The sequence below is a fragment of the Cryptomeria japonica genome, chromosome 10, assembly GCF_030272615.1.
Source record: "Cryptomeria japonica chromosome 10, Sugi_1.0, whole genome shotgun sequence".
NCBI lineage: Eukaryota > Viridiplantae > Streptophyta > Pinopsida > Cupressales > Cupressaceae > Cryptomeria > Cryptomeria japonica.
The window spans coordinates 228,916,290-228,943,509 of record NC_081414.1 but is presented as its reverse complement, the minus strand read 5'-3'; the positions used below and the strand labels follow the sequence as shown (position 1 = coordinate 228,943,509).

Here is a 27,220-nt window from a genome sequence, read left to right as displayed (position 1 = left end):
GGGTATTTCTCATCTTTGCAACTTGGAATTTCAACAAAAGATGGTTAAATCTTTTATCCGTAAGGGAAGAACAATTATTTTCATCCAACTTGTAATCGGGATTTAAATTCCCGAATACAAGTAAAGAGGAAAAAGGAGAAGAACAATGCAATTCTAAAATTGCTTTACAAAGGGGAAAATCTCTCTCACAAAATCTGATTTTTGGGAAAGAACCAACCATTTACAACTAGAAAGGAAAAACAAGAAAACAAGAAAATGAAACAAAGAAAGAAAAGAAATCAAACCTTGCTTCAAACTGAAAATGCCTCCTCAACAAGATGATTAATCTTTGAAATAAAGAAGAATATCTCTTAAAAAGAAATTAACCGTATTCCAAAACCATAGCCACGTTTTTGAAAAAAAAGCCCAAAACTAAAAAACGTGGCAGCAAATGCATGGAAAATGGCATGGAAAGTGGCCAAGACTCTTTCTAACCTCAACACCTTAGCATACCAAGCCAAAACGATTCATAACATTGCTGATTCGTGGCATTTCAAATGGCAAAAAAAGTGGTTTTTGGTAAAAACGTGGTTGTTGTTATAAAGCAAAAAACCAGCAATCTTAACCTCCATGTGGCATGAAAGGTGTTTGAAAATGCATGGAAATAGGAAGGAATCCTAAACGCCTTCCTCCTCCAACAAATTCTCCACAAAATTTTGCTAAAAATCCTCAAAAACGTTTTTCCTTGCGATTCGGGTTTTCTGGAACAAATAGCAAGTTTTAATTTGCATGAACCAATGAAAATCGGGATTTTTAGAAGATATAACAAGTTTAAATTTCACTTTTTCAACATGTTGGGCAAAATCGGGATTTTTTGGCCAAATCGCAAGTTTAAAATGTCAAAAATGCACTTTATAAGCAAAATCAAGTTTTTAAGACCAAAGTGCAAGTTTTAAATTGTCACTTTTTCACTTACAAGGCAAAATCGGGTTTTTTAGACCAAAGTACAAGTTTTAAATTGTCACTTTTTCACTTACAAGGCAAAATCGGGATTTTTAAAAATGCAATTACAAGTTTAAAATCCTCAAAAATGCACTTTATGAGCAAAATCGGGTTTTTTGGAGAGCTATGCAAGTTTAAAATCACTTGTAAAGGGGAAATAAAATCCCTACAACAAATTAGAATTGCTTGCACACATGTAATGGGGGTTTAAAATCCCTATTACATGTAAAAACCATTAAAGTAGGGGTTTTTGAGAGAACTACAAATTTACTTGTAACTTAACCAAAAAATCCCTATTTTAACTAAAAAAGACCAAAAAACAATAAAAATAATACAAACAATAAAAGGGAAATTTAAAACAAATTACAAGTTTTCATTTTTTTTAAAAGTGCACATGTAATAAGCTAAAAATTTCCCTACAAAGACCAAAACAATGGAAATCATTAAACTTGTAGTTCAAGAAAAATTCTCCACCTGCAGTCGGGATTTTAAAACCCGATTGAAGGAAAGACATAGCAAACGAACCCAGAATTCAACGAAATTCAAAACGTAGTTCGAGGATGGACTGAGGATTAAGCCAGTCCAAGGATTAGTCGAAATTTTGCCTCGGGAAGCGTGCCATAAAGTAAAACTTTTTATTTTTTCACAAAAATTTCATGTAATGGTCCTTCATTTATTTAAAACAAAAAAGAGGACAACACCACTGAAATAGGTCTAAAATGTTGCATGTGTTAGGTCTCTGATATTCATCTAGGCTCTTAGGCTCTTAAACCGAACTAAATCATGTTGCAGGGTAACATAATGGGGCTGATGACCTAAAGATAATTTCATAAATCACATTGGATAATTAACCTTGGGCATTATCAAACCTTGCATTAGCCCTCTTGTGGTGGCTGATGATTATCTCATTGGTTTTTCTAACTCAAGTTATGTTACAGACATGTAAAAGCACTAGTTTCCAATGTTGGCCTCCAACTTTAGACTTCATCAACTTATTCTGGTCTTCCATTGACATGTTTATTTGTACTTCCACTTGGATGACGAGATTAGAGGATTAACTTCTTTTGGTTTACCCTTTGTAGTTATATTTATGTTCATGTTTTCTGTAAAAATAATTCTCTGAATCTAGAGATCTTTTTACCATGATACTTTTCTATTGTAACTGATTTTACTTTTCCACCTGTAGACATTTATATAATTGTACCTTTGCAACTGCTTGCTAGATTATTTGTAAGATATGGTAAGGTTCAAGACATGACACCAACTCCTCCATAACATTGAAAGAGTATAATTTGGCCAAAAAACTTCATTAAGAATCTTCTAAAACAATCCCAAATTGCACTTGTCACCAAATTTTTAACCACTTTGCAGACATTAGGTGAACCACTGTCAAAAATCCTACCTGCTTGCAATAATGCTTCAACAATATCATCTCTACCACTGCTCACAGCAGAATGAAGTGGAGCCCATCCTTCCTCATCACCATCATTTATACCACTTACAGATGGGTCAATTCCTGCTAATATGCGAACAATCTGTCAAGACAACCCAAGAAGATTAAAAATGGTTAGACTCTACATAAATGGTTTCTGATCTCTTATCAATGGGTGAAAATACAAGTTGTTTTTGTAGCTAAGACATTAGTCTAAAGGATAGGACAATGAAAAATGAAAAGACTAACCGAGAGAGATCAATTTCCTAGTCATATGATCAACTAAATTTATCTTGCAATTAACTATGCACCAAGATAAAGCAGCACATTCTACTGCATATAAGTGCACGGAAAGCTATATTCGTGATTTACAAAAAAAACACACATGAAATATAAACAATAAGAAAGACCTAAGAATGGACATTTATTTCAACAATAGACATCTTTCAAACAATGTATACAAGTACAAGACAAGTAACACCCAGCAACAACAGATAATTCAGGATATAAATAGAGTGCATAAATGCTAATTCGGGATATAGAATAGAGTGCATAATATCAGAAGCCCTAGACGAAAGAGGACATAGTTGATAAGAAAAATAGCCTATTGTCTGACAGACAAAACGCAGAATCACTTTAGTCTAATAGACAACTAGAAAAATTGCCTATGGTCAGATAGATTGACATGGTCTAAAAGATAGTAAAGAAAAGAAAAAAACCTTATAAATGTCTAACAATGAGGGGCTGAGAATTTCAAACTGCTCTATTAAGAATGCGAGGACTCCTTGCCATCCAATAAGGAGTTATAAAATTCAAAAGGCAAGGGCACTATAGTATTACACTTAATAAGTTGTTAATATTTCACAGGCCACAAGATATAGGAAAAGGCCACTAAAGTGATTCTCAATAAATGAACCCTATACAACAATGTTTACATTCTTGGCACTGGCATGTATTCATCACTCTATGGCTCATTATATGTAGCAGCCTTAAGGTCTCTATGCTACTAAATCCCCATTGCCACAATAAGACTTCATGTTCACGTAAAATTTTCACATGGAACAATGTATCTCAAAAATTTCCCACAACATTCACCATACATGATGGCATGGAATTGATTAACAGTACTGCACAGACATTAGTCAGGCTTAGGTTCAGAAACTTCACACCATTGCAACAGGTAGATCATAAATCCAGAGTAACATTGTGAAATTTCCAGAACAGCCTCTTTCTTTGCCTGGCATGAACAAGATTTCTTAATATGCTGTGGAAAAGCATATTTTTTGGCTTATGAAGTGAATGGAAGTTTGTAAACATATTTCTCAAGAATTGTCTATAAGCCTATCTGAAAACTTCTTAAACTAAACATGTAAACTATCGCATCAAATATTATCCCTGCGTGGTTTTTGTCAGTTTGAATGGTTATCAGGATCATTACCAAGATGCAATAGAATTATACAACTGTCTGAAGTGACGATGCATTATGTTTGCACCCATGCTTGATGTGCATTCATTTTCCATACTTTTGACTTTTGAGTAATTGTTGACGTGCAAACTGAAACTTAGATATATATCACAACTAAGATTAATGAAATAAAATAAGTTTTCAATTCCTAGTGGCTAGCTAAAAGACATACAAAATAACTGCATAGCACTGTACTTAAAGAGAGGCAACATGGTGTTGTCAAGCAATCAGTTTAAGAAACTTATTTCCATGTTCAATTACCAAAGTTGAGAATGCAATTGTATTCTCTAAGCAATTGATTTGACAAATGTCTTCTCAAAAAATGTTCCGAGTCTTTTCACTTTGATCCATCGATAGTTCCATATCAATTTGGTATTAATGCCGGTGATCAGGCCTCTGGCAAGCCTCCTGCACTTTCAAAGTCAGATACCCTCCTGTATTGACAAGCTAGTTTCAGCTTAAGGAGGAAAAGGCCAGTTCAATCAACCTTCCATTTATCCTTGAGCACTATAGCTTTCTGTAGCATCCAAACATCATTTCAGTTCCACTGGAATTCCATTGCTATGCTCAATTTGTTTACTTAGGGTAATGAACTTATCATGATATTATGTTCAGCCAACCAATAAAAGTCCTATGTGTGGTGTGAAATGGTCCTGCTGCCAATTCCATCATTTTCTGAAATTACAAACTCAGACGTCTCCAATAACGTGTATATACGGCATCCAACGTTTCAAACTATAGCATGTGTCTTTGCTTTTAAGGACCATTGTACCACACTACCAAGGTTATATTAGCAGAATATTTCTTTACATCTCTGAGCAGTTTCCTCACTATAAGTCTTCTGCAGCATTTACAGGCTCTGCATTACAAATCCTCCATGGCATCTACACACTGTTGCAAGTTGAAAATTGGATTAAGTTAACAAGCATTTAACCATAATAAAACTTCGAAAAAGAAAATGTTCTCTCCTTTTAAATGCTGTTCTTTTCTATAAAGGTTGCCAGCTATAAAATATTAATGGTTTCTTCTTCTTCCTTTTTGTGTGTGTTTTGTAAATGAGGGTATCAAAAGCTTCCTATGGGATTTGCTTCTAAGGTCCAAGGCTTTTTATTGAAAGTAATTTATTACAAAGTACCACATGGATCAATTGAGTTAATCGGAGCTTTTCATTGTCCTTTCTCATGGTTTATATACTTCTGTAAAGGGAATATACTGCTTAAGTCCCTTAAGGCGTGATATTATATTTTAGAGTCTTATCATTTATTTGAGTCTAGCAAATCTATAATTCTTTCTTTACTCGCTTAAGTGAGTATCTAGGACATTTGTGTATGATTGAATGTATGTGTCTATCCACATACATAACATACAAATATACAAAGGGAGCGAGAGACTGCATACTTAATCAAATGACCCAAAAGAAAATATAATGTTCCAATATCTACATAAAAGCCACAAGTCAGCTTGAGGAACTAATGTGGTTAAAAACACTGTAATAATACAATGATCAAGTCTATGCATCTTGTGCAGTAACAAAATGCTCCCACAAAGCAGGATTTACTTGGATGGCACTGTAAGTGCTAATAGATTAGATGAATAGATCAGAACCATAGAGGCAAACTTCTAAACTCATACCTCCTTTAGCAAAATATTTTTCAATGAATCTTGAAGCATGTAAGAAGACAAAATGTTATCATGGCTGCAAATTTTCTTCTACAACTCTTCACAAATAATTAAGAACCTCCTATCCAACAAAAGATTTTCTACTTTAAAGTGCTGTCAGAAGATACCAAAAAGTTGGTTCACCATACCAAAGAGAAGATGAGAATGTCCAAAAATACAGTGAGCTAGTCCATTACCCATTGAAGTGTCAGAAATTGGACACACGTGCAATTTCACACCACATGATGTTCTCCCCTTTAGCTCATGATATAAAAATATTTTAATGTGAAGTGTTTATATCAGAATGTCTCCTATCTAGTATTTTTCAAATGATTCTATCTTTGTGAGTCCATTTTTCCCAGATAAGAGCACTATGCATGAACATCTAAGCGACGTGCGAGCATCCTACGAAGATTTATGATTCAAGTGGCCGTTGGAGCATTACTTTCCCGGGAAATAATCTCTATGTAACAACTCTGTGCAGCAATCACATTGAACAAAAAAGTTGTGACTTGCTATTTTGAAAAAAAGGAAGCTTTCATTCTCTCACATTGGCTCGCATTCACACATATGCTTTCACATTTAGCACTCTGAAGTTTTCTTGAAGAAGTTTTCAGGATTTGAAGCAACATTAGTCTTTTGCCCCATTGCATGTTACATTTTTGTGGTGAAATTGGGTAAGACAACATTGTTGTAGCTTTGGAATCCCCTTTGGAGGTCTCTTGCAGCTTCTAAGTGATCACAATCTATTTTGTTGTTTCCTTCCCATTGTATAAAGCTTTCCTATGCTAGCAGTTAGATGTATTTGGTGTTAGCATAGTTTAATCTTTTTTTCATATATTTGGCATTGTATCTTGTTTTTAATCAATCAATGTCAATATCTTTTTCAATATTATCAAAATAGTGGCTGTCCGTGGATCCTGTTTTTGGTGTGTGTAGATCAATATTATCAAAATAGTGAGCATGTGATATCTGTTTGGTGTGCGTAGATCTTGTTTTTGGAACATTTTGGACTTTCGCTTTTCAATCGGCATCGAACAACAATGCATCATGAGGACGTCCATGCTACACACTCGTGTCTATGGCCGAGGCTCTTAAAAAGTTACAAAAGCATCTTCAAGACTTGTACTTTCTATTTCTATTAATATTAATCTGTAATTTTTGTTATGGAAAAAGATATATTAACCAATTCCTTATAAATAGATATTTATTGCCTTGTAATTGAATATTGTGCTAATTTTCAGTTGTAACCATTAAAAAGGATAGATCAGATGACAGCAAAACATCTTATTCATCCTATTGCTAGAGTGGAACTTGGTGTTCAAGGAAATCTCATTCCCTTGTTAGAATCAATTTTCCTACTTCTTGTGACGTATTCACACATCGCCCCATTGCAAATGGGGACCCCTACTTTTTTGCTTTCTGGGGTTTGTTTCTAGGTCTTTTAGGGTTTTGTCTATTAGCCTTTGCATGTTGAGTGTTGCCAGAGGGATCACTAAGATAGCAGGCTCTGCTTTAGCTAGAGGTGAGTCAGTGGATGCTTCGGGTTAGGGTCATCTTTGAAAGTCTTCCTTAGGACAAATTTTTGCTCTTGTTGCTAATCGTGTCTTGTTTGAGTTTGAGGTGGTCAATGAAGCTTGGTGAGTGAATATCATCTTTGAAGATCTGAGTTAGGTCAAATTGGTGAGTGATGAAGTCTAGAATGACATCCTGATCTTCAAATGTCCTGAAATTTATGTCATCCTGATCCTGAAATTTGACTAAGTCTGGAAAATTGAAGAATCCTCCAAAAACTAGATTTTGCATTATAACTCCTGGAGGTCTGAAACCACTCTCAAGCATCTTGACAGTATATATGGAATATAACTTAAAGTATAAGAACTTATACTTAAATGTTATATTCCATATATGAATCCTGACGGAGAGGCTAAAATGTCAAATTTCGCTCCCAACCCTTCCAAAGGGTCCAGAGCGAAATTTCACAAAGGACCTAAAATCTTCACCTAAATCATTGAATGGTTGAGCAAATTTGCAAGGATATGGAAGGAAATGAATCTAGGATCAAGTCTAAGACAAAGTCAAGTCAATTTGAAGGTGAATTGAGCCTAGAATAGGAATTTCGCTCCTGACCCTTCCAAAGGGTCCAGAGCGAATTCCTCTGTAGGACACTCTACATTGCCCAAAGTCATGAACTAGCTCATTCCCAGGCATTTGTGAGGACAAAACACTTATTTGGAATGAAGAAATGTGAAAGATGAAGTCAAGATTATAACCTAAGGTGAATTTCGCTCCTGACCCTTCCAAAGGGTCCAGAGCGAAATTCATGTAAAATCCTAGTTTTCACAAAACCTTGAGCTATATGTCAACTTGAAGAGCAAATTTGCATGATCATGATGGAAGGAAGCCTAACAAAGTGTGTCCAAGGCATGAAAAGAAGAAAGGAAGTAAGAAATTAGCTCAAAATGAGAATTTCGCTCTTGACCCTTCCAAAGGGTCCAGAGCGAAATCCTCATCTGACCCTCAATTTTGGCCTAAGGCATTGAAAATGAAGATTTTTGAGCCAAGTGGATGGCAAGTGGACTTGAATATGGTGAGAGGAGGGTGAGTTTGATCAATTTTGAAGATGGATTGGATGAAAGAGATGAGAAATCAATCAAGAATGTGAATTTCGCTCCTGACCCTTCCAAAGGGTCCAGAGCGAAATTCTTAGAAGACACCTTTTTCTTCCTTGTTTGCACTGAAAGTCTTGTTCTTTGGGCATGGTGGGGGTAGGTTGATATGTTCTTGCCTTAGGAAGTGATTGAAAGTGTTGAAAAGTGAGGATCTTGTCCAAGATTGTGAATTTCGCTCATGACCCTTCCAAAGGGTCTAGAGCGAAATTTTTCATAAGCCTCATTTGCTTCCTTGTTTAGACTACCAACCTTGTTCCTTAGGTGTATTTGGATGGGAAATGACATGTCTTTGCCTTTTGAAGTGATAGAATGTGAAGAAGTGAAGGATTTTGGCCTAAAACTAGAATTTCGCTCCTGACCCTTCCAGAGCGAAATTCCTAAAATCTATCTTTTCCTCTCAATTTTGTGTCAAGCCAAGTGTGGATCAAGATTGAAGATGTCCTTAGGCATGGCTTTGAGTTGCTTATGATCACCAAATGTGAACGAATTGAGCTAAAACTAGAATTTTGCTCCCGACCCTTCCAAAGGGTCCAGAGCGAAATTCTTAACACCTATTTCCCCTTCAAAACAGGTCAAATCCTTGGTTTTTATGGCATAGATAGGTGTGGAGTGACGTGTCCTTGCCTTTTGAGGTGGTTTGGAGTTGAAAGAATGAAGAAATGTGCTCAAAACTAGAATTTTGCTCCTGACCCTTCCGAAGGGTTCAGAGCGAAATTCCCAAAATCCCTCTTTCTTCCATTTTTTTGTGTCAAAGACAAGCCTTGATCAAGGTGAAATGAGCTTGAAAGGACCCCTAGGCGTGCCTTTGAGTGGATTGTGGCCACCAATGATCAAGATTTTGAGCTAGAACAAGGATTTCGCTCAGGACCCTTCCAAAGGGTCTAGGGCGAAATCCTAAATAGGTCCTATCCTTGGCCATGGTTTTGAGCGAAATTCTCCTTTCAAGTCATTTTGAGGTCAAGCAGGTGTTGTCTTCATGAGAAGGGGATCCAAAGGTGAGAGTCAAGGTAGAACAAAGTGAGAAGAATGGAGCTAAGTAAGAGAAAACAAGCAAAGAATGTGTTGTCTTCATGAGAAGGGGATCCAAAGGTGAGAGTCAAGGTAGAACAAAGTGAGAAGAATGGAGCTAAGTAAGAGAAAACAAGCAAAGAATGAATTTCGCTCCTGACCCTTCCAAAGGGTCCAGAGTGAAATTCCTCAAACCACCTATTTTCTCCTTGTGTGAAGCAAAAACATTGATTCCTATGGCGTGGTTGAAGGTGGAGTGATGTATTTTTGCCTTGTAAGATGAATTGAAGTGAAGGAAATGAAGGATCAAGTCTAAAACTTGAATTTCGCTCCTGACCCTTCCAAAGGGTCCAGAGCAAAATTCTCAAAATATCCTTTTTCTTCCAAATTTGTGTTAAGACAAGCGTTGATGAAGGTGAATTGGACTTAAAGATGGCCATAGGCATGTATTTGAATAGGTTATGAGTCCAAAAAATAAGGATTTTGAGCTAAAGAATGAATTTCACTATTGACCCTTCCAAAGGGTCCAGAGCGAAATTCTCAAAATCACCTAGTTTGCCCATGATGAAGGTCAAGGTATGAATTCCTAAGCTTTGGTGGAGAGAAGGCTAGCATGTGCTTGTCTTGGGAGGCATTTTGGAGTGGAGAAATGATGGAATTTGAGCTTAGTCTAGAATTTCGCTCCTGACCCTTCCAAAGGGTCCAGAGCGAAATCCTTAAAAACTATATTTTGTTCCAATTTTGCATCAAACCTAGTGTTGATTGAGATCAAAAACATCTCTAGGCATGCATTTGAACAAGTTGTGGTCACAAAATGTGAAGATTTTTGTCCTAGAATGTAAATTTCGCTCCTGACCCTTCCAAAGGGTCCAGAGCGAAATTCCCTATAGGTCATGTCCTTGGCCTAGGTCCAGAGCGAAATCCTTTTTTTGGTCTTTTTGGGGGTCAAATCAATGATATCTTCAGGAGAAAGCGATTCAAAGGTCAAGAGAAGTTCAAGGCAAAGAGATGATGAAATTTGAGCTAAATTGCAAATTTCGCTCTTCACCCTTCCAAAGGGTCCAGACCGAAATTCTAATAGGGCATGTCCCTGGAGAGGATCTTGAGCAAACTTCACTCTAATGCCTTCTTGTTGATGATTTAAGATAGAGAATGCTATGTTGAATGAATTTATTATGTGTCCTTAATCACCTTTTGGTTTGTTTTGCAGATGGAAGAAGATCAGGACAAGGACACCCTATTCCAGTCCATCATCATCAAGGACATTCCAAAGGCATAAAGGTGGACTCAAGGTGTTTTGAAGCCTTGGAAAACTACATGTGTTCAAGGAGTTGCCAGCTATCTCTGAAACCTTCACTTCGCCACACAAAGGAACCACATGATGACAGAGAAGAATGACACTTCAAGGCGAGGTATGCTACCGAAGAAAGAAAACTTGACAGTAAGGGAGCCTCATCAAGCACATAGAAGATCAAGGAGTGCATCTTTCTTCGCATCAAAGACAGAGGAGGATCAACCAAGATACAAACATCAGACAAGGTGGCATCCCAATCATTTTTCCTCCAGTCGGATTGGTCCACCTCAGCATGTCCAGATTCAATGTACCTGACTCATCGGGGATGGCACAAACTTTGGTGTACCTACCCCTGCTTCCTATTGGCCCTCACTCCTAGAATGTAATTTTCTCATTGCCTAAAGAAGTTTGTTATAACAAACCCTAATTAGGGTTTCTATCCTTTAATCCTAGCCATTGATTCTAAGTCAATCAAAGCCGTCAATTTGTAAAGGGCTCTCTATATAAAGCCCTGGCTCTTCATTTGTAAAGGTTAATAGTCAGAGAATAGTTAATAGTTAGGAGTTAGTAGCTAGAATAGTGAATAGAATAGCAATAGAGTAGATTAGGAGGAGAAGGCAAGAAATTGTTGCCTAAATTGTAAATGAACTCCATTTTCATTGAAGATATGGTGAAATATGTCATTTCTATGCAATATGCATGGTCTCTTGTTGAATCTTCATTTTAGATGGTAAATAATTAGATTGAATGAAGGAAGTTATTGAATGCACTCGTGTGGAATCCGCCTAGTCCAAACCACTAGCCTCTTGCTGACTGTAAGTGCGCCTTGCATGGTCAACTGGCATAGAATGAACTTAATTTCAAGTCATTACACGTCTATTAATCATGCATTATCTTGAATGGTGATCGGTGTTTGATGGTGTATGATTTGAATCTATTTGAAGTATCCCTTAGAAGATCGCACTGAGTTGGTGTCGGATTGTTCAATCTGATGGTGAGACCCAGCCCAGTAGGACTCCACCTAGTCATTCATCCATCCTCTTACATTCTAGATTAGACTTTCTAAGCCTTTCATCTTTTGATATTTCTTTATCTCCCAGTTAGTAGATAGGACTTGTGATTCCAGCAAATCAAACGCTCGGGTCATCAACGTAAGTCCCCTTGTGATTCCAGCAAATCACATCATACCGCAAGAGCTTATCCACAAGTAGAGAACCTACATACAAGAACCTTGGAGTTGCCTTGATTGATCCTTTGGCGAAATCTTCAGCATTCGAGGAAACTTTGTTCAAGAGAGGATAAGATACCTTGGTATTTTATTCTGTGTTTGCATGTGCATGACAAACACATCAACACTACTCCACCTATCCATCAAAGGGGGATCAATCAATTGACCAAAGCAACTCCAATCCTTCACTAAATACTTTTCCACTGAAGTATCTACTGTTGCGAATTCAGCATTTGAAAAGGCTAAAAATCAATGGAAAAGGTCCTCAAAAGTCGAAACTATTGTAATTTTTGTAAAACATATGGTCAATCAAATGAGAAGTGTTTCAAGAAAGAAGAGATAAAGTTAAAACATCTGTCACAGAACTGCATGCACTTGAGAATAATCTACTATCCCAAAATATAGTTCATGTTCTCTCAATCCTCAACTAGTCATAATAATTACTAAACACCTCATCAATGGACAGGGAGTCCATATTCCTGAAAAATTGCAAGTTAAGGATCTGGATCCAATTTTTAACATACAATATAAGCCCAAAGAATCTAGTTTTTCATTCCATCAATCTGCCTATACACCATATGCTCAGCCACAGAGACTAATTTGATTCAATGCTAATTTGCTAAGTTGCCAATTCTAGTACGAGAATGGGTACAGCAGAAAAATTCTTAGGTAAATATGTTTGGGTATGGTTCTATAATATATATATATATATATATGTATGTGTATGTATGTCTGTATATATATATATATATGTTTGTATGTATGACTGTATATATATGTATGTATGTATATCTGTATGTATATCTGTATGTATATATATATATATGTATGTATATGTATATATATGTATGTATGTATGTATAATATGTATATATATATATATACATATATATATGTTGTGTGTGTGTGTGTGTGTGTATGCAAAAATATTATAAAAATATACAAAATTGTAAATACATTTGATGGTATTATACTTCATCATTGATCAATAGTAGTGATAAAGATAAATGCCACTTGATACTTCAAAATTTCAATACTATGCCATATATCATATATGTCTAGGACAATTCAAATGAAAATCATTACAATTACAAATTTTGAAATTTTAAATTTTAAATAAATACAATTAAAAATTTGTATAATTTGAAATTTGAAATAAATACAATTAAAAATTTGTATAATTGTCTTCAATCTTCATCAATCATCAAAAGGATCTAGATCAAGGTGATCATTTGGTTCAACATCATTTGAACTACAAGTAAATGCAATGCTACTCCAAGAAGGTGCATCATGAGGAAGAGTCTCATCATCATCATCTATAGTGACTCTAGCAAGCTCTTCAATAGATGCATCCAAGTTGGTACACTTAGGGGCTATGTCCCAATGCTTTGTTGCCCCTTCCTTGTAGTGATATTGTTTATGTGATAGAAGACGCAAATTGGAAGGGACATAAAATAAGTCTTCTACTTTTTTTGTAGCCAACTAGTTATGCTTCACTAAGTGGATAAAGGAGTATGTACTCCAATTCCATTCGGCCAAAGAACTTGAAACTTGTTGAAATTGTAGAGAAAACCAACACAACTTAAAAATAAAAATGCAAGACAAATTAAAGAATGGTAAGTACTAAAGTCTACAATACAAATGTTAAAAAATAAACAATAAAAAAATGCTTACTTGTGATAGAATCTTGATTGCAAGTGGTTGGAGGAACAAATAATCTTGCCCGTTGAGTGTGAGCATCTTCTTTATATTGGTAGAGCACAAATACAATGATCTCATCCTAAGATGAACTTGCCAAACTCTTTCCTAACAGTATCCACCAATTCTAGATCTAAGAAGAGTATTTGAAATGCCAACTTCTACCCATTAGCAACTTTAGTATCTCTATATGGTGCAATTCTCCTTGGCAAAGCAAGTATGTGGGCGTTCTAGTATTTGGCAGATAAAGCATGTGAAAGGAGATGCAATGGTGTGTTCATCTTGTTCCAGCGATGATGAATAATTTTTTCCACATTTCGAAAATTTGTTTCTTCAAGGTCATTCTATTTTTGTGCTATCATGACCTTTATTTTTTCTATCAAGAAGTCAATGCCATCATAGATTTCCCCCAAACATGGCCAATCTATAGCAGCAAACTTGATCATACTCATGCTAGGCTCGATGAAACTCAAGACATAGTCCACACGAGCCCACCAATCATCATCTAGGATCAATGACTTAACTTTTTGGGCCCTCTCTGAATTTGATTGCTTCCAAATACTCCATTGGTTGCTAATAACCATGGCACCCAATGCCTCTCACACATTCGCAAGTCATCTCAAAATGATCGTGTGTGATGCAAATCAGGTCTTAGCAACCAGGATCATGTAAAAAAAAAAAGTTAATAACACACTAAAATATAAGTAAACATGACATAAATAAAATTAACAAATAAATTAAATCTACCTTCAACAATTCCAAATCCAAGAAAGTCCTGAAAATGCATTGTGAATATGGTGGTTTGTTACAAACATTTGGATCTCCTCACCCTCATGATATATAGCTTTCACCCACTCTATTTGAGTGCCAATTGCTTGCATCACCAAGTTATGGGAGTGCATGGTGCATGGTGTCCAAAAAATGTGTTCATAACTTTCCTCAACCAAAGCACTTGCAGCCCTACAATTTTTCACATTGTCCGTAATGACTTGAACAACATTTTCATGACCCACCATCTATATGGGCTCAATGAGGATTTTAGAAATTTATTCTAAATTTGTCCCTCACAATCAATTGCCTTCAAAAACATTGCCCCTTTGGGGGACACTGCAATAATATATATTAAAGGTCGGTTTTTGCAATCTTTCCATTTATCAAAAACAATAGATGCTCCTATTTCAATCCAAGAATCCCTAATTGGTTTTAGTCATGTCTCTACAAAAAAAAAAAATCTCATAAATAATGTATTGCGCACTTTTCATACTTGGGACCTATGAAACCAAAAGATGCACTATTGATTGCCGCCACCATTTCCCACCAATATGAAGATCTCCTTTGTGCAAGTTATCTTCAACCCTTCGGCACTTTGTGATCAATCTCTTTCAAAAAAACAGTTATCTTTCAAAATGTAAAAGTGAAGAAGAATGGCTGAGCAAGGCATATTAGGAGAGAAATGAAGTTTCAAAGGGGCGAAATTTAGGTATAGTGGGCATTTTAGGGTTTTTTTCATGTTTTTTTTTATTTTTATGTGCTTGTGACACATTGGCACCTACAGGAGCATTTGGGAGTGCCCAGAGTGCGCCCCAGGTTCCCTGTGGGTACAAGTTCCAATGTCTTCAAGGTACAAAAAGAACTTCATTCAATCTTAACCATAAACACTTTTTTGATATGATACGCAGTTTATAACTTCCAAATCAAATAAAAAGTTCACAAATTCTGAAACCAGCTTATTTATCAAACATATATAATATTATATATATGATGCACAGCATGAAGAGCAAATTTCACAACTTATAAATTAAGGCAAGATTCAACCTAGCACTTCTCCTTAGGGCTCACTAGCACTCCTAGTTCCAGAAAGCAACATTGAATGGAAGTAAATAGACCATCAAGATCTTAACAAGATTACCATTAGAAACAAGTGCCTTAAATAAATTTTCAGGCAGCTCCTTATTTTAAGGAATAAAACATCGCTTTGGAAAATTAAGATGTACAAGGATTATCCAGAAGAGCTTTGGCAAATTAGACTTGAAAACCTCATCAGATATATCATATTCCACCTAATACTGAGAAGACTCATTAGAAAGAAAACTTGGACTCCATTGGCAGTATGTTATGCCTTTTAGATTGACCAATGCTCCAGCAACTTTCATGAGAATTGTTGACACTTGACAGTACTATCCAATTGCATATATCAGAGCAGGTTTCTCATTTGTATCTGCATGATTATCAATAATACAGCAATATTTGAAATGATCATCTTCAACATGTGCAGCTAGTGTTCCACAGAAAAGCGTTTCCCCCTCCCCAGGCCCAAGCCCCCCGTCTCCGAAACCCGTCCCCGCAACTTTTTCCCTTTGTCCCCGCGTCCCTGAAGCCCATCCCCGCGTCCCCCATCTCCCCGTCCCCAACGGCCGTGGAACACTGTGTGCAGCCCATCGTTGACCTCTTCAAATGGCACAAGCTAACAACTAAAATCAAAAACAATCCTTTAACCGGAACTTTATTTCTTTATTGGGATTTTTCATTGATTATCAAGATCTTCATATTGTTCATGATAAGTTCAAGTACTAAAATAATGCTCATACCTACCAATCTAACATAACAAGTGTTCTTTGCTTTTTGGAAGTCTTGACATCATGAACTTCTATCATAAGGTCATCACATTTAACTGAGGAACAGAGCATGCTAAAGCATTGTAGGCACTAGAAGATGCATTAGGTACAGCACATGTATTGGCCTTGCTAGAAATATAAGAAGTTTTTGATGTTGAAGCCAATACATTACGAGAAGCCCTCAATCTGTGAGGACATCCTATAGACGAGTATTCAGAACAATAGTATATAAGCCAAAGAACATGTATGCTTTAGTACAAGCTCTTAAATACTAGTCACTTTTTCTTCCCAGTGAACCAAAAAAAAACAGTACCTGCAAATTTAAATTTTGAGATTTTCAGTCCAAAATACAAGAGCATCACCACATGAAACTGGCATCTTACTCGGAACATTACCGTCTTGTGATCACTACAGAGAAGTGGCAGATTTCCATAATTATTCCTTTGTGCGATTGATTACTAATTATTATTTTTTATGTATTGAAGGTTTTTGTATAATTATTTTTTGTGATTATTAAAAACTCTTATGAGTTTTACTGCTGAAAGCACTTTTCAACTTTCCAATTCAAAGGCACTACATACCTTAAAAGAGTATTGCGTTTTTACAAACTCTTACAAGATTTTCCTCCTGAAAACAATGTTTCCAATCCCAGACTCTGTACCATTAAAACGACCATCAAGTTCTAAAAAAAAGTTACAGGTTTTCCTACGAACACTAATGTTTCCAAACCAAAGAGTCTGCACCCTTAAAAAGAACATCGAATCATTAAAAACTTACAAACTCTCCTACTGAAAACAATATTTCCAGTCTAAGACTTTACACCCATAAAAAATCAATCAAATTCTTAAAAACTCTTACATTCCTACCAAAAACAATACTTCCAATCCAAAGTCTCTGCACCCTTGAAAAGACCGTCAAATTCTTATATAGTCATAATGATTTTCCCACCGAAAACAATATCTCCAAACCAAAGAATCTACGCCCTTACAAACAGCATCGAAAACCCGAACAGGCAATCGACTTGAATACAAGTTTCGAAATGGTCTGCATGTGACACAACTGCAAACAAAGTACAAATAACATACAACAAACTGAAATTTTTCCAGTGACTGAATTGAGGAGGGTTTGAAGCAACACATAATAGGACTTACCTGAAGACTGCCCGCGGCTGCCGCCACATGGAGGAGGGAACGAGCGTCTTCATTCCTGATACATACAATTCTCTTGAGTTGCTCCGCTGACAATTCATGGAAAGCCTCTACATTTCCAGCCCCTGCAGCGTTGAAGAGATCATCATCTTTTATTGCATCCATTTCCATTGCTTCCGCCATTCCTTCCTATTATAACTACCCTCCCTCACTAACACAGATGACAGATGCCCTGTGAAAACACTGATGTTTCAATTCAAAGAGACCGTGTGACAGCTTTCTGTAAATTTGAAAACACCGAATCAGACAATAAATTTTTTTTGTCAGAAAAATAGATCAAATGGATATCCAAACATTATTTCCACATACGACAATTTTTGATCGCCACGTTCTATTTCTCTGGCAAATCTTCATTTGTTTGGGTGTCGAAGGCTGGCTTTCGCAGGTATTACTTCCTCTATTTAATTTAATTTTTAATTAGTTTAGACAATTAAGGGATAGAATTAAAAATTTGAACAATAATTTTATAATCTGTAATTAAATTTTTTATTAATAATTTTAAAAATATTAAATTTTTTTAATTAAATTTTTGTTTTTTAATATCTTATATTTCAATTCATAACATCTAATGTCAAATCAATTCTTGAATGACATCAACATTAACAATTACATGTTTTCAATCTTTTGATCATTTGTTCGAGTTTACTAATGTTTTCCATGTGTTTGAATATTTGAAATTAAATACTACTCTCTCATCTCCTCGCCACATATTCACCTTTAATTCCTTTATTACCCATTCATAGCTTATCCACTTAGGTACTTAATATTTCCTCAATTCAAATATTTTTGCCATAAATTTCTAGTATTATATTATTTTTGGGTGGGTAATATAACCCAAAGGGTAATTTTCTTAGTGGTTAGAGTTTATTTTGATTATTTGTTTTTAGTGATGGTTTAGTGTAATAGACATTAGATTTCCACAGTCTATGTTTCTATGATTTGAGATCTAGTATTATATTATTTTTGGGTGGGTAATATAACCCAAAGGGTAATTTTCTTAGTGGTTAGGGTTTATTTTGATTATTTGTTTTTAGTGATGTTTTAGTGTAATAGACATTAGATTTCCACAGTCTATGTTTCTATGATTTGAGATTTTGATTTTGACTGTGTGTTCTTTTTTTCTCATCAATTTTTCAAATCATACTCTATGATTCATCATCAAAATGGGGAGCTAGAGAAGAAAATATGATAAATTGTAGACCAAAGACCCTATAAAAGGACTAAAAACAAACAAAAGAACAAGGTAAGAAAGAAAGCAATGTTGCAAATATGCCTTTTAGTTTGTCATTGATGTTAATTCTCTAGTTCAGAAGTAGTTTGATTGTATATAGTATGATCAGGTTGTGCACAGATTGTGTATATATGTCATAGATGTCATCCAGATGATCAATTAGTGTTTTAGATAGCAAATAATGTTTGTATGGTGAATTTTTGGAGTTCATGTGAATTATGTATTTGATTAGCGTTAGAAGATGTATACAAATGGAATTCATACAACTCAGGTTTATGTGGAGGAATGAGTTGCACTCCTTGTCTTGCCAATGAGTAAAGAATGTTTTGGATCATTAGATCATGTTCCTAGATTATCTTAATTTCTATTTCGATGGTCCACTCATATTATTTTTGATCCAGAATAAGAATTTGTGTAAGACATATTGGTTTGTACCATTTTGGTTATGTGCAGTTGTGTATGGTGTGTACATAATTCTTTTTGAAAGGTGAGCCAGCATAGTGTAGGTCCTTACCCGATTTTGTGTGTTTCACATTTGTTGAATCGACCTCGATTATTTTGGGTCGATGGTAATATACACATTACATCTACTTGTGGCCAACCTTATGAAGAATATTATTGATTCGGATGGTATGTAATGAGCAGTTAGTTGGGTTATGGATGTAATATGGTGTGTGAAATACTAGATGCGACAAACGGTTGATTTGTGTTGATGGTTTGTGCGAAACAGAGGTTCAAAAGTGTTAGTGTGACAAATGAGCTTTAATTTGTGAATTGTTATCAACATATTGATAAATGCCAATTTTCTATACAGATCAATATTCTACTTCTATTGTATATGGACAGTTGTTGTGTATGTTGCCCTGAAGAAGTGATCTTCAGTGCAAATCCTTCATTTGTATCTTGCTTTGAGGCAGTGCGCCTTGGTTTGCAAATCTGAAGCAATGAGCTCCCTCGCATGTGGCCTAAAATGATATATATAGCGAGTTAGAATCTCACCGTGGTTTTTCCTAGTTTGGGTTTTCCACGTAAAAATCTAGTGTTCTTGTGTGGATATTCTTGATGCTTTGGTTATTTACTTTCATGCTCATGTGAGTAGATGAATGTTAAGAGTTTTATATGTTCAAGTTTTAGTATACGATGATTCACCCCCCCCCCCCCACCAATCATCTGGTAGTGTTCAACAAGCAAAACTATTAAAAAGAAGTATATAAAAATGTTAAAATATAACATGAAATAAAATGATTAAATTTAATATAATTTTGTCTCTATAATTTTAGGATTTTTGTTTTTTGTTTTTTGTTTTAGACTAAAATCTTAAATTTGGTTTGCAACGGTATTTATAGATTTTATTTTTAAAATTTAAAAATAAAAAATAATCTTATATTAAATCTAATTTAATTCTAATTAGATGTTACATTATGATTTAAGTGTAAAATATTTTTTTTTTTTTTTTAATTCTTTTCTATTTTATTGGCATAGATGTCTTAAATATATTCATGTAAAAGGTATCTAAACAATGTATATTAAATTTGATACTTTTTTTTTTCTTTTTTTTGATAAAAGTGGATGGAACCACTAAAATTATATTAAATCTTTAGTTTTTTACAGGTGTCTGGTTCAAAGAGCACTAAAGGGAAAGAACCAGTAAGAAAACCCTTCAGTATTGCTCAAGAGAACATAAGCCTATCTACCCAATACAAAAGCCCATAGGCATCCCAAATAAACCCCCCAGATACATAGCCAACCGCATTAGATATAAAGGAAGCTGTGAAAATAGCCAACCGCATTAGATATAAAGGAAGCTGTGAAAACCAATCTAGAAGAGAACATCTCAAAATGGAGCCAATGATGTCCAGCCATAACCAGTTGCATCACCCCAAAACCAACTTGTCTACACACCACATGAGTCCAAGGCTCAGAAGAGAACAAAAATCAAAGCCAGAAGAGAACTAAGAATAAGTGATCCTACCATCACAAACATCGTGAGCAAACATATGCCAATCCACCCCCCCCCCGGTTCTCTCTACTTCTCTAACTACTGGCAAGAACTTGATGCATTGTGTCTCTTTTTTTAGTTAGAATCTTCTACTTTTTTAAGAATTTAATATTTTTGTCTCAAATGAGAGATTTTAATGATATTAATAAAGATAACATTGTTTATGGGATTTAAGAATTGAACAATTTAGCAAAAAATAAAAGTTTCATATTTCTAATTGTTCATTTCTTTGTTGATCATGAAATTTCTATTATAAATTTTGATCAAGTAATACTTTGTTTTTACTATCTACTCTTCTTAAAACAAAGTTGTTAAAATTTAAAAATAGCTCTTACTTATTTGTTAAAGATTCTACTTTTATAGCATTAGCGTAATTGATTTGTATGCATATTCTATGCATTCCATGATGTGATCCCATTCCATTTCCACTAGTATTGACATGCAAAGATGATAAAGCCTATTAGTCCACTTTTCCTTAGATTTTTTCCACTTCCTTTTTTCGCTTTTAAGATTGTATGAGCTAGTTCTTCGCTAGGCTATTAGCATTTTAGTTTTCCCTTTTATGTTTACTCCTATTTAGTGTTTTTGCTCATGTTCACGTGCATCATCTTTAACTTTTTCTCTCGCATACCTTTTGATTTCCATATTTGCATTTAGGGAGTCTTGCCAATTAATTCCCTATTTATTTATCTACTTGGTATTTGCCTTCATCCATGTGTTCTTTCTTGTATTTAATGTTTCATCCGCTAATATTTTAAGACAATAATATCCTTCCATATTCTCTATTATTGTCCATTATTGTAATAGTCAAATCATTGTCACCATTTCAAGTAGAAAGGCTCTAGCCTCAATTAAGACAATCCCATATGGGACCATAGCTTTCATTTTGAAATCACTTGTAATTAATTGTCTTTTATAACTTTCTATTTGTCTCCATTTTGATGTTGACTTTTTGTTGCTCTAAGCTTTGCAACTTAACGAGTAGCCCAAACAATGTCTTATTTGTTTTACAATCCCATAGCTTAGTTGATCTAAATCTATTTTTGAAGCATGTATAGAGATTTACATCCCCCTTGTATCATTTTTGTCCTACAAGTCTCCCAATTAAGTTGTCATGAAAATCAGGGCCCAAATATTTGTATTTGTTTACCACCTACAACTTGTATTCCCTTCAAAATCAAAATTTCTTTGTTTTTTTTTTCTTCTTGAGTTAAATACCATGACACTAGTTTTGCCAATGTTCATTTTAATTCCCACCTCTTGGCAAAATAGTTATAGATCTCTAAGATTTTCTTGTAAACATTGCATTATTTTTGTCATTAAGATGAGATCATCTATATAGAGCATTAACTTTGCCTCAAGTGTGGCTAGGTGAGCACCCCTACCACCTAACTTGTATATTTCTAAACCCAAACAAATGGGGGGCAACAAGCATCCTTATTTGACTCTGATGGCATTCCTAAAACATCCTAATAAGCTATCCTTTATTCAAATTTTGGCTTGAACCTAATCATAAAGCACATGGACTGCTACCCTATATCTTTTGGTATTCCCAACTCTTCCATTCTATCCGAAATTTTGCTTCTAAACGCCATGCCAAAACCCTTTTTGGAAATCAACAAAACAATAAAAACTCTCTGCCTTATGTTTTCCAAACCAAATTTCAATCGAATGTCTAAGAGTGATATAATGATCGATATTAGAATCCATTGGCTTGAAACTAGATTGTCCTTTCACCCTCTTAACCTTGTCTTTTCTCAAAGCCTAATATTACCTCCACCACATTTCTAAATAATCTTCTAAAAATATGATTAATCATTATAGTACAATAGTTTATTGGGTTGTTGACATCTTTCCTTTTTAAAAGAGGAGTGATGACATTAGTTATCCAATTTATCTAGAAACCATCTAAATGAACTTGTTAATTATTTATTTTATTGTATGATACAAGAGCTTTCGAACCCCGTGATAAAAATTCAACTTGTATCTCAACATTTTCTCTAGCCTACTATAATTCCTTCCAAAAACATCTAAGATTATTCTTCCCTAGAGAAATTACCTCTATCCTCCTTTCATGTATTCTTCTCTTTTCAAATCTCACTACTTTTTCATACACATATTTATTTGCTTTTCCCCTCCTAAGATTTTAAACTACTAGCTGACAAACTAAACCAATTCAATATTGGCTATTGATTCTAAGGTATTAACCAAGAGGTCAATTTAATCAAAAATAGTATGAAGGCTCAAGCTATACAATGGTTTGATGGAAATATATTTTCCTAAGCGCTAGAAGTAGCTTATGACATTAAGTGGAGACATCACGGTTGTCACGTTATATTTATTATTAAAATATTGATTCGAAAAGATTGAAGTTGCGACTGAGTATTAGATAGAACTAGAGAACTTTAATGGATCACTATATTGATACGGAGAATTAAAAAAAGTTGAAGTACCTCTTACAAAAATAAATTGACAAAATGATAGGGGAATGAGAAGGATGAAATATAGTCAAATTCAAAGAAGCCTTAGATAACTTCCTCCTCAATGAAACATATATCTTAAGAGGAAAATAAATTATGTTGCCACCTATTTGGTGGTTTTCTTTCAGGACAAACCCTTGCTTTGGTATTTATACCTTCAAAGCAATCTATTTTTGAAATGTTGAGAATACAATATGTTGTAAATGAGACAATAGAGTTATTTCCATTGATTCCTTTACATTCTTAGGTCATTCATTCTATTACCAACCTCAAGTGCCTCGCTACATTAGCCCTAAGATATTCATATTCATTCACTTGTTTGTTGCACATTAGACTTTTGACTTGATCTACCAATGAAGCCCTTTCTATATCTATGTGGTATACCTACTGCAAAGCCTCATAAGGCATCCAATTCAAGCAAATAGAAACATTATTAAGCTTAGGAGTGGCCCTAAATATATTTTTTATTGAAGAAAGAAAACAAAAATTAAAATATACAACTCGAACATCTAAAAACAATAAATAAAAAGAACAAGAAGTTCTTCAAGATAGATGAAACAACTAGCTATCCACACCAAGGATTCAACAATAGGGGTAATACATACATTAGAAGTTGGAGCAACAACACAAACAATATATTCTCACATGAACTTTACATGAAAAAGCTAGATGGTAAGAGCTTAATATCAATAGACAAAGCTTCATAGTTTACACATGTAAACTTGGAGTCCTAGAAGAGTGATCAAATAAAATGTCCCAAAATTGATAGACTGAGTAAAAATATGGTCCAAATTGGTTCAAATAGGATAACAAAGAGTTGACAACCATTAAAAATATCTTCCAAGATCGTTACATACCAACATAAAAGGTGGCAAAGTTAAGAAATATTTGGAAATGGTCATGAAACCATGAATTATTGAGGGATGCTAGAGCATTTCATGGATGAGCACATGAAATGCTAGTTTTTGAACAATTCAAGCTAAACAAAGGTCAAAATCACTAGGAATAACACAAGGAAAAAGATTTGATGCGACGATGGTTGCTACCGCCGCTAGGGTTGGTGTTGGTGTGACGGGGCTTGCTATTGTCGACTTCAGTGGATTGAATAAGGATTCGAAGGTGCAATTTCCGCAAGGTTTGAAGAGATTAAATGTTGATAGAGGTTGTATACCCGTTTCTAATGCCATCTCCATTCAGCTGAAAGCAGAGATGGAAGAGGAAATAGATTACAATGTCTCTGTTTTTTTCCACTCAAGGAGTTATCTGTCGGTTTAGTGGTTTTTGGCCTAGTCTACCTCAACTGCATTCCTGAATTTCGGAACAGTGGGAGCCACTCATTACTGGTAAAGTTCATATTTATCCCATGGCTAAAGGTTTTTTCATAGCAAAGTTTGGCAATGTTCAGGACAGAAACATAATATTATGTGATCATTTTTTTAGTTGGGAGGACAAATTTATATTGATGATTAAACCTTGGCACTCGGATTTCAATCCCTCTTCTGAAACGTTTTACAAGATTACGATTTGGGTTAGGTTACCTAATCTTCCACTTCATCTATGGGTTGATCCTCTTTTGGAAGAAGTGGGCGAAGCCCTTGGTAATTTTTTGATGGTGGATGATGAATCTTCTAATATTCTTCACTCCACCTTTGCCCGTATTTTTGTTGAAATGGATGTTTCAAAAGGGTTGCCTACTAAAGTAGTTCTCAAATCTTCTAAGGGTTGTTGGGTACAATCTCTGGATTATGAAGGGATTCCTTTTCAGTGCAGAAGATGCTTTAAAATAGGTCATGTAGCTGCACAATGTGGACTAGAGAAAAAGACTATGTCGACTTCATGGTGGAAAGGGGCTTCTGAACAACACTATACGGTAGAGAAAAAATCTGAGCAACCTACTAGGAGTTTTTCTCGGGTGGTTGTGTTGGATTCACAGGGTGTTGCAGCTTCCCCTCTGGATATGAACGTTGATTTGACATCCTCTCTAGATGTCTCAAGGGGAGGGAATGTTGATGCTAAGCAAGTGGTACAAGGCGATTCCCCTAATGTAAGAGGGATTGGGTCTATGGCTGCTATGTCTTGTGATAGTGCTTTGACTATCACTCACAGTGGCTCTTTTGATTTTGGGAGGATTGCTAATGATCTCTCTGCTATAGTCTCTCATTCCCAGAATGATGGTGGAATCTCGATGGCTTGGCAAACCAAGGCAACATAGGTGGAGGAGGGTTGGATTACTGTTAAAAGTAAGAAAGCTAATTTTTCTAAACCACCTTTTGATACGACTCTTTGATCCCACAAGAGTAGTGCTAAGTGTAAATCTTGATGGTTATAGGTTGGGGGAGTTTTGGCTAGAATTTTTTTGGTCTCTTTGGTCTTGTTTCAGGTTGTGGGAGCCCACTATTAAAACCCATGTGTTATGTTGTGGGTTAGTTTTGTCTTTTTCCCACTGCTGTAATTTTGTTTATGTTTTCTATGGGGTTGTTTTGTTGTTAGTGGTTTGTTTTGGCTTTTGTTGTCTTTTTGGCTGCTGTTTGTAATGTTTTATTCTTCGCAAACTATCTTGTTTTGGATACTTTTTAATTCTTTGATTCTAAATCTTTTAGAATCCTTTTTGTAAAGGGTTTTGAGGCCCCTTCAAAACCTGTTTTTGCATTAATCCAAAACACAAGGAAAAATAAATACCAAAAAAAAGATGTTAATTTTTTGTCATTGGGATGGAGAATGCTAGAACGCCAAAGTGGATGTGGAATACAACATGAAATTGGGAGGGTATGCAATTTTTGATGTTACAAGATACACATTATTATTTTAGTTAAAATCCAAGAATCATAAGAGGCCATGAATATCTTATCTAATTGTTGGAGAAAGGAAATCTTCCATTACCAAGAAAAGAGAGAGAAGTTCAATGTCTTAAAGGTTGTTTGGAGGAGTTCTCTAGAGAGCTACTCTTGGAGGTCTAGAAATTCTTGTTAAATGATATTCTCCTTAACATGCACACTTCTTGTGGAGAAGGATATTACACTAGCAGGTGGATGGGGTTCTAAAATAGGATAGTATTCAACCAAATTTAAATGTTTGGCTACCTTAAATAGTGTTGTCAATATAATCTCACCAATTAATTGTTGGAATAAGGTGTGTTTATCAAAGTATGAGCCTTTTCTTCAAAAATAACATGCATGCTAAAAAATTTCCATTTGATATAATTTGTAAATTGTATTTCTTAGTCCTTCATGATCCATCCTTTATCTCCAAGATGAAACTATAAATTAATTTCTAATCCATCAATAATTTTTAACTAAACATTCACCATGGGTTTGCACTAGATTTAATTGGTTAGGAGTTTTGCTTGGTACCTTATTGAAATTATTTTCGAGTTGGCTAGTGCAATCTGGTACCCAAAAGCAACATTATTCAACATTGGGATTATCAATCCCTTTATTTTAACTTGACACATTTGGAAGGAAAGAAATAACCACATTTTCAAGGATCGTGTTGTACACTAAAATGATTTATTGAAAAAAGTGCAGATGGCTATTATAGTGGCTATCATGACCTAGGCTAAGTTGGTAGTTACTTAAGGTAGGCCAAGTATAAAGTGATGGTCAAATCATGAGGGCTTGGAACCTTTTGGAATTTGCTTCCATTAACAGGAAGAGGAGGGTAAACTCCTTTAAGAATGCTAGGGAAAACTCCTCTTAAGTGTAATGCCCATATCTACACATAGGAAAAACATGTACAAAGTAACATATATTTTTTGTAGATAGTTCAATAACACCATTAACATGGCACATCATGCACCTCATCACTTATACCAAAGCACATGTCAGATCTACGTGATGGTAAAGTGTGATGTTGTAGGAAAATAATAAGTAAAGAACAATGCAATTGGTGTAATGTCCCATACCACACAACTTATGCAATGGATTCTACCTAATGTTGGGTTGGCATCATCTCATGCAATTGCTAAAGGGAATGGTCTTCAATAGATACCAGACCACAGGATTTCTATTTTATGCATAATGAACACGTATCCAAGTCATGGTCTAATTAAACTTACATATTTGTTATTTAATGAAAATGATAGAAAAAATGAATCAAATGATATCAATCAAATTAACTGGTTTAGAAATATTAATAAACATAATTTTATTAATTAATTAAATGAGTTATTGACCAATAAATTAAGTGTTGTTACTAGGACAGAAGGAACAATATAATTTATGAGCCAATTTTAATTTATATTATTAATCACC

The 27,220-nt window shown here is 34.9% G+C and overlaps 1 protein-coding gene across 1 annotated transcript in view; it reads right to left on the bottom strand.

Annotated features, from left to right (window-relative positions):
* The window catches only part of LOC131077805 (uncharacterized), a 77,774-nt gene extending 60,090 nt beyond the window's left edge, over positions 1 to 17,684 (bottom strand). The window contains exons 1-3 of the mRNA XM_058015363.2: positions 17,570 to 17,684; positions 17,204 to 17,480; positions 2,384 to 2,516 (exon numbers count right to left, since the gene is read on the bottom strand). Of these exons, the coding sequence (XP_057871346.1) occupies positions 2,384 to 2,516; positions 17,204 to 17,383 (313 nt within the window). The 5' untranslated portion in view covers positions 17,384 to 17,480; positions 17,570 to 17,684. The remainder of the gene's footprint in view (positions 1 to 2,383; positions 2,517 to 17,203; positions 17,481 to 17,569) is intronic.
* Between the last annotated feature and the right edge of the window lie 9,536 nt (positions 17,685 to 27,220).